The sequence below is a fragment of the Carcharhinus amblyrhynchos genome, unplaced genomic scaffold (assembly GCF_965287045.1).
Source record: "Carcharhinus amblyrhynchos unplaced genomic scaffold, sCarAmb.v2.hapA scaffold_984, whole genome shotgun sequence".
Lineage (NCBI taxonomy): Eukaryota > Metazoa > Chordata > Chondrichthyes > Carcharhiniformes > Carcharhinidae > Carcharhinus > Carcharhinus amblyrhynchos.
Genome location: NW_027650724.1, coordinates 13,433 through 22,471, shown reverse-complemented (window position 1 = coordinate 22,471; position 9,039 = coordinate 13,433). Strand labels below are relative to the sequence as shown.

The 9,039-nt window shown below is 60.3% G+C and overlaps 1 protein-coding gene across 1 annotated transcript; it reads right to left on the bottom strand.

Annotated features, from left to right (window-relative positions):
* Positions 1-6,352: 6,352 nt before the first annotated feature.
* LOC145340405 (protein FAM187B-like) lies at positions 6,353-7,631 on the bottom strand. The gene has a single exon (XM_080184876.1). The coding sequence runs from the start codon at positions 7,614-7,616 to the stop codon at positions 6,495-6,497; it is 1,122 nt and encodes a 373-aa protein (XP_080041002.1). The 5' UTR covers positions 7,617-7,631; the 3' UTR covers positions 6,353-6,494.
* Between the last annotated feature and the right edge of the window lie 1,408 nt (positions 7,632-9,039).

The window sequence follows — 9,039 nt, the reverse complement described above, 5'->3', positions numbered from 1 at the left end:
AAAACAACTCCAAAAAAGACTAACACATTCTCCACCAAAAAAGACTAACACATTCTCCACCAAAAAAGACTAACACATTCTCCACCAAAAAAGACTAACACATTCTCCACCAAAAAAGACTAACACATTCTCCACCAAAAAAGACTAACACATTCTCCACCAAAAATGCAACTCCAGAAGAATCAATACATCCCTGACCCAAAAAACCAAGTAAGAAGTCTCACAACACCAGGTTAAAGTCCAACCAGTTTATTCCCACAAGCTTGTGGGATTACTATCAAATAAACTGGTTGGACTTTAACCTGGCGTTGAGAGATTTCTTACTGTGTTTATCCTAGTCCAACGCCAGCATCTCAACATCATGACTACCAAAAAAACCAACACATTCCCCACAAAAACACCACAACTCCAAAAACAAAACTAGCACACTCCTGCCCAAAAACACAACTCCAAAAATCCAACACATTCCCAGCCCAAACACACAATTCCATAACAACCAACATATTTTCTACCCAAAAACACTACAACTCAAAAAACCAACATATCCTCCATACAAAAATACCACACTGCAAAAAAAAAAACACGTTCTCTATCCAAAAACATCACAATTCCAAAAAACCAACGTATACCCCACCCTAAAACACCACAACACCAAAAAATCAACACATACAACGCTGCAAAACAACTTCAAAAATCCAACACATTCCCCACTCAAAAACACCAGAACTCCAGAAGAACTAATACATTCCCAGCCCAAAAAACCAACACATTCCCCACCCAAAAACAACACAAATCCAAAAAAAATCAGCACATTCAAGGTCGCAAAACACCACAACTTCAAAAACCCAACACATTCCTCACTCAAAAACACCAAAACTCCAGAAGAACCAACACATTCCCGGCCTGAAAAACCAATACATTCTCCAGTCAAGAACACCAAAACTCCAAAAAACCAACAGATTCTCCACCCAAAAACACTACAAATCCAAAAAAATCACATTCCCCACCCAAAAACATAACTCCAAAAAATCAGATTCCCATCCAAAAACACCAAAACTCCATAAAAACCACAGCTCCAAAAACAAAACCAGCACATTCCTGACTCAAAAACACCGCAACTCCAAAAAAACTCACATTCCCCAACCAAAAACACAACTCCAAAAATGCCCACACATTCCACGCCCAAAAACACAAAAACTCCAAAAAAACTCAACACATTCCCCAACCAAAAACATCACAATTCCAAAAGAACCACATTCCCGATCTAAAAACATCAAATCCAAAAAAAGCAAATTTCCCATCCAAGAAACAACATAGTCCCCACCCAAAAACTCCACAACTCCAAGAAAAACCCAACACTCCTCACCCAAAAACACAACTCCAGAAGAACCAACACATTTGCAGTGCAAAAAACCAACACATACACATTTCCCACCCAAAAACACAAATCCAAAAAAATCAACACATTCCCCAAAGAAAAATACAACTCCAAAAAAAAAACCCAGCACATTCAAGTGGAACTGAGCAGCGACAGATCAGCCATGATCTTATTGAATGGCGGGGCAGGCTCGAAGGGCTAGATGGCCTACTCCTGCTCCTATTTCTTATGTTCAAAAACATCACAAATCTAAAAGAACCAAGACATTCCTCACCCAAAAAACACCACAACTCCAAAACAACCCAGCACATTCCTAACCCCAAAAACACAACTCCAAAAAACCCAGCAGATTTCTGACTCAAAAACACCACAGCTTCAAAAGAACCTACAAATTCCCCAAGAAATATTCCATCTCCAAAAAAAATCCAGCACATTCCTGACCCAAAAACATCACAACTCCAAAAGAACCAACACATTCCTCGACCAAAAAACCAATACATTCCCCACCCAAAAACAAATCTCCAAAAAAAATCAGATTCCCACCCAAAAAACCACGAGTACAAAAAACACAACACATTCCCCAGCCAAAAACACAACTCCAAAAAAAAACACCCAACACATTCCTCCCAAAAACACAACTCCAAAAAAAATCAGATCCCACCCAAAAAACTACAACTCCGAAAAAAAACCAACACATTCCTCACCCAAAAGCACCACAACTCCCAAAAAACCCAACACGTTCCCCAGCCAAAAACACAACTCCAAAAAAACCCAACACATTTCCCGACCAAAAACACAACTCCAAAGAAACCAACACATTCCCCAGTCAAAAACAGCACACACCCTCCCCCACAAAAAACAAGCTATTCCCCATCAAAAAAAAATACAGCTCCCAAATAATCAAGACATCCCCCAACCAAAATCACCACAGCCCCAAAAAACCATTGTTGAAACTTTCCTTCTAAGAGAGGCATCCTACTCAAGTGGCCATGCCATCGTTCTGGATGATCCGAGACAATTGACAGCTCTCAGCTCCTCTGTGACATCAACATCATCCTCTATTACCCATTCAACAGAAAACAATCGGGCAAGGGGAGGGCAGAGGTAATGGGGCAGGGAAGAGAGTGAGGGCAGGGCAGTGTAAGGGGGATTGGGGAGGGAGGAAGGGAGGGAGGGGGTGACGGGGAGTGGGGAGGGGGGAGGGGGTGACGGGGAGTGGGGAGGGGGGGGAGGGGGTGACGGGGAGTGGGGGAGGGGGGAGGGGGTGACGGGGAGTGGGGAGGGGGGAGGGGGTGACGGGGATTGGGGGGGAGGGAGGGGGTGACGGGGATTGGGGGGGGAGGGAGGGGGTGACGGGGATTGGGGGGAGGGAGGGGGTGACGGGGATTGGGGGGGAGGGAGGGGGTGACGGGGATTGGGGGGGAGGGAGGGGGTGACGGGGATTGGGGAGGGGGGAGGGGGGAGGGGGTGACGGGGATTGGGGAGGGAGGGAGGGAGGGGGTGACGGGGATTGGGGAGGGAGGGAGGGAGGGGTGACGGGGATTGGGGAGGGAGGGAGGGAGGGGGTGACGGGGATTGGGGAGGGAGGGAGGGAGGGGGTGACGGGGATTGGGGGGGGAGGGAGGGGGTGACGGGGATTGGGGGGGGAGGGAGGGGTGACGGGGATTGGGGAGGGGGTGACGGGGATTGGGGAGGGGGGAGGGGGTGACGGGGATTGGGGAGGGGGGGGGGAGGGGGAGGGGGTGACGGGGATTGGGGAGGGGGGTGACGGGGATTGGGGAGGGGGGGGGGGGGTGACGGGAATTGGGGAGGAGAGAGAGAGAGGGAGAGGGTGACGGGGATTGGGGAGGGAGGGAGGGAGAGGGTGACGGGGGGTTGGGGAGGGAGGGAGGGAGAGGGTGACGGGGATTGGGGAGGGAGGGAGGGAGAGAAGGGGAGGGAGAGAGGGAGGGAGAGAAGGGGAGGGAGGGAGGGAGGGAGAGAAGGGGAGGGAGGGAGGGAGGGAGAGAAGGGGAGGGAGGGAGGAAGAGAAGGGGAGGGAGGAGGAGGGGAGGAGGAGGGGAGGGGGGAGGGGGGGAGGGGGGGAGGGGGGGGAGGGGGGAGGGGGGGAGGGGGGGAGGGGGGGAGGGGGGGGGGAGGAGAGGGGGGGGAGGGGGGGGAGGGAGAGGGGGGAGGGAGGGGGGGGAGGGAGAGGGGGGAGGGAGGGGGGGGGGGAGAGGGGGAGGGAGGGGGGGAGGGACGGGGGGGGAGGGAGGGACGGGGCAACGGGGGGGGAGGGAGGGACGGGGCAACGGGGGGGGAGGGAGGGACGGGGCACGGGGGGGGAGGAGGGACGGGGCAACGGGGGGGAGGGAGGGACGGGGCAACGGGGGGGAGGGAGGGACGGGGCAACGGGGGGGAGGAGGGACGGGGCAACGGGGGGGAGGGAGGGACGGGGCAACGGGGGGGGAGGGAGGGACGGGGCAACGGGGGGGAGGGAGGGACGGGGCAACGGGGGGGAGGGAGGGACGGGGCAACGGGGGGGGAGGGAGGGACGGGGCAACGGGGGGGAGGGAGGGACGGGGCAACGGGGGGGAGGGAGGGACGGGGCAACGAGGGGGAGGGAGGGACGGGGCAACGAGGGGGGAGGGAGGGACGGGGCAACGAGGGGGAGGGAGGGACGGGGGCAACGAGGGGGGAGGGAGGGACGGGGCAACGAGGGGGAGGGAGGGACGGGGCAACGAGGGGGGAGGGAGGGACGGGGCAACGAGGGGGGAGGGAGGGACGGGGCAACGAGGGGGGAGGGAGGGACGGGGCAACGAGGGGGGAGGGAGGGACGGGGCAACGAGGGGGGAGGGAGGGACGGGGCAACGAGGGGGGAGGGAGGGACGGGGCAACGAGGGGGAGGGAGGGACGGGGCAACGAGGGGGGAGGGAGGGACGGGGCAACGAGGGGGAGGGAGGGACGGGGCAACGAGGGGGAGGGAGGGACGGGGCAACGAGGGGGGAGGGAGGGACGGGGCAACGAGGGGGGAGGGAGGGACGGGGCAACGAGGGGGGAGGGAGGGACGGGGCAACGAGGGGGAGGGAGGGACGGGGCAACGAGGGGGGAGGGAGGACGGGGCAACGAGGGGGGAGGGAGGGACGGGGCAACGAGGGGGGAGGGAGGGACGGGGCAACGAGGGGGGAGGGAGGGACGGGGCAACGAGGGGGGAGGGAGGGACGGGGCAACGAGGGGGGAGGGAGGGACGGGGCAACGAGGGGGGAGGAGGGACGGGGAACGAGGGGAGGGAGGGACGGGGCAACGAGGGGGGAGGGAGGGACGGGGCAACGAGGGGGGAGGGAGGGACGGGGCAACGAGGGGGAGGGAGGGACGGGGCAACGAGGGGGGAGGGAGGGACGGGGCAACGAGGGGGAGGGAGGGACGGGGCAACGAGGGGGGAGGGAGGGACGGGGCAACGAGGGGGGAGGGAGGGACGGGGCAACGAGGGGGAGGGAGGGACGGGGCAACGAGGGGGGAGGGAGGGACGGGGCAACGAGGGGGGAGGGAGGGACGGGGCAACGAGGGGGGAGGGAGGGACGGGGCAACGAGGGGGGAGGGAGGGACGGGGCAACGAGGGGGGAGGGAGGGAGGGAGGGACGGGGCAACGAGGGGGGAGGGAGGGAGGGACGGGGCAACGAGGGGGGAGGGAGGGACGGGGCAACGAGGGGGGAGGGAGGGACGGGGCAACGAGGGGGGAGGGAGGGACGGGGCAACGAGGGGGGAGGGAGGGACGGGGCAACGAGGGGGGAGGGAGGGACGGGGCAACGAGGGGGGAGGGAGGGACGGGGCAACGAGGGGGGAGGGAGGGACGGGGCAACGAGGGGGGAGGGAGGGACGGGGCAACGAGGGGGGAGGGAGGGACGGGGCAACGAGGGGGGAGGGAGGGACGGGGCAACGAGGGGGGAGGGAGGGACGGGGCAACGAGGGGGGAGGGAGGGACGGGGCAACGAGGGGGGAGGGAGGGACGGGGCAACGAGGGGGGAGGGAGGGACGGGGCAACGAGGGGGGAGGGAGGGACGGGGCAACGAGGGGGGAGGGAGGGACGGGGCAACGAGGGGGGAGGGAGGGACGGGGCAACGAGGGGGGAGGGAGGGACGGGGCAACGAGGGGGGAGGGAGGGACGGGGCAACGAGGGGGGAGGGAGGGACGGGGCAACGAGGGGGGAGGGAGGGACGGGGCAACGAGGGGGGAGGGAGGGACGGGGCAACGAGGGGGGAGGGAGGGACGGGGCAACGAGGGGGGAGGGAGGGACGGGGCAACGAGGGGGGAGGGAGGGACGGGGCAACGAGGGGGGAGGGAGGGACGGGGCAACGAGGGGGGAGGGAGGGACGGGGCAACGAGGGGGGAGGGAGGGACGGGGCAACGAGGGGGGACGGAGGGACGGGGCAACGAGGGGGGACGGAGGGACGGGGCAACGAGGGGGGACGGAGGGACGGGGCAACGAGGGGGGACGGAGGGACGGGGCAACGAGGGGGGACGGAGGGACGGGGCAACGAGGGGGGACGGAGGGACGGGGCAACGAGGGGGGACGGAGGGACGGGGCAACGAGGGGGGACGGAGGGACGGGGCAACGAAGGGGGACGGAGGGACGGGGCAACGAAGGGGGACGGAGGGACGGGGCAACGAAGAGGGACGGGGCAACGAAGAGGGACGGAGGGACGGGGCAACGAAGAGGGACGGAGGGACGGGGTAACGAAGAGGGACGGAGGGACGGGGTAACGAAGAGGGACGGAGGGACAGGGTAACGAAGAGGGACGGAGGGACAGGGTAACGAAGAGGGACGGAGGGACAGGATGATGGAGAGAGTGAGGGGGATGGGGTAAACAGGGTAAGTTGAAGGGGCAAGACGGAAGTGCCTCCAATCCCTAATCCTGACCCGTCGAGGACAGCACCCATCCCTATCCCCTCACTGCGTTTCTCTGGATGTTTGTGTCTGAACGAATGAGGGCCAAATCCACTTTCTGGTAAATATATAAACTGTTTTAATGATTTTGGTTGGCTAATCTGCCCAGCAAGACTGGAAGTGAGAGTCGAGTGGGAGAGGAGCTCCCTCAGCAGCAGGAGCGGGAGGCTACTTGAGCAGCCAGACAGGTCTTCAGTAGCCCAGACAAGGGGTCGAGTCAGATGAGCAACAGCCCACCAGCTCCAGGATGGCACTGCCCACAAAAAGGGCAGCAAAAGTGGCCACCAGCGCTCGGGCCACAGCCAGCAGGCGGCCCAGGTTGAAGCGTCGACGATGGGGTACAGTGGGCAGGTCCAAACGAAAGGCAGCAGCCTGGCGACCATTCACCAGGCAGCGGTACAGGCCGCGATCGGAAGCAGCCACCCGAGCGATGCGGTAGCTGGCGCCCCCGGTGAGCAGGTCGAGCGAGTGGCCGACGTTGCCCCCACGGCCCAGCAGCCCCAGCCAGGTGAGAGGGACCCCGTCCCGCTGCCAGGACACCGGCACATGGATAGAGGCCCCCGGGCAGGCCAGCTCCACACTCTGCCCCGGCCGGGCCTGAAGGGTGCGGGGGAGCGGGAGGGCCGGTGGGGGCAGAGGAGGGCAGCTGACCTGGCATGCCTCCATCCTCAGCTCAGGGCCCCGGGGGGGCAGCTCCAGCCCCAGCAGCCCACAGGGTACTGCCAGGCCCTGGGGGGCAGAAGCTGGTCGGGCGTAGCAGTAACCCAACCGCTTGCGCTCGCCCAGGGCCCCGCACCGGTCACAGGTCTGCCAGGAGCCCCAGCGGGTAAAGAGCTGAGCCCGCTGTGGGACGGTGAGCTTGGCCAGGGCCCCCTGACCCAGGCTGGCATGGGAGATATGGAGGCGAGTAGCGTCCTGCACCTCCACCTGGTAGCGTGCCAGTGTGCGTCCGCCATCCTTGCAGGTGTAGAGGCCCGAGTCAGCCACCCAGGCCGGATGGACAACCAGCTGATCCCAGTGCACCCGACTTCGCAGCTTCAGCTCCTTGAGGGGTCCCCGGTAGTACCGGGCAGCCCAGGGTCCCGCAATGGTGCGTGCCTTCCCCGCCGTCACTGTGCTGCCATTGGTGTATTGCCAGTAGACTCGGCCGCTCCGCTGCCCACCCGGGCACCTCAGAGTCAAGGGGTTGTGCGAGACAAATGACAGCTGAATCCAGGGTAGGGCCGGTGCTCCTGGCTCCTCAAGCAACTTGGGAACAGTCCCAAAGATGGCCAGAATGGCCAGGCTCAGCAACACTGAAATTTGGCCAGACATGGTGAGTGCCTCAGAGCTCTGCTGGGAGGGGCCTGACTCTGATTCCCCCGCACCCACCCCTCTCACCCATCCCCCACTCAGACCATATTGTGACAACGCTGCTGACACCAGCTATTCTCTACCTCAGCCTCAAATCCACCCCCATCTCCCTGCTCACCCAGTCTCAGCAACCTTCTGCAGCCCCCAAACTGTCAGAGCTTCCATCAAATTATTCTTTCCTGGGACATGGGGTCAGTGGGCAGCACCAATATATGTCGCCCATTCCTAACTGACCCTTGAATTGAGTGCCTCGCTCAACCATTTCAGAGGTTGTTGGTTCCAAAGGCAGGGAGGGTTGTGGGCTGGGGGAGGTTACAGAGATACAGAGGGATGTAGGGGGCTGGAGGAGGTTACAAAGATAGAAGGGGATGTATGGCTGGAGGAGGTTAAAAAGACAGAAGGGATGTAGGGCTGGAGGAGGTTACAGAGATATGGAGGGATGTAGGGCTGGAGGAGGTTACAGAGATACGGAGGGATGTAAGGGGCTGCAGGAGGTTACAGAGATATGGTGGGATGTAGAGAGTTAGCGGAGGCTAGAGATCTGGAGGCATGTCAGGCTGGAGGAAGTTACAGAGATAAAAGGGTATGTAGGGCTGGAGGAAGTTACAGAGAGGGAGGGATGCAGGGGGCTGAAGGAGGCTACAGAGATATAAGAACATAAGAAATAGGAGCAGGAGTAGGCCATCTAGCCCTTCGAGCCTGCCCCGCCATTCAATAAGATCATGGCTGATCTGTCGCTGCTCAGTTCCACTTTCCCGCCCTCTCCCCATAACCCTTAATCCCCTCTCTTATCAAAAACCCATCAACCCGCATCTTAAAAATATTTAGCGAGGCAGCCTCCACCACTTCAACGGGCAGAGAATTCCAGAGATTCACCACCCTTTGAGTGAAGAAGTTCCTCCTCAACTCCGTTCTAAACCGCCCCCCTTTTATCTTGAGGCTGTGCCCCCTAGTCCTACTGTCTTTTTTGAGCGGGAAGAGTCTCTCCACCTCTATCCTATCCATCCCATTCATCATCTTGTACGTCTCAATGAGATCTCCCCTCATTCTTCTAAACTCTAACGAGTACAAGCCCAGTCTATTCAGCCTCTCCTCATAGCTCAACCCCCTCAACTCCGGTATCAGCCTAGTAAATCTCCTCTGCACTCCCTCCAAGGCCAAAATATCTTTGCGCAGGTGCGGCGCCCAAAACTGCACACAGTACTCCAGCTGCGGCCTCACCAATGCCCTATACAGATATGCAGGGGTGTAGGGGGCTGAAGGAGGTTACAGGGATACAGACGGATGTAGGGGGCTGAAGAAGGTTACAGAGATAGAGGGGGATGTAGGGGACTGGAGGAGGTTCTAGATATATGGAGGGGTGTAGGAAGCTGAAGGTGGTTAT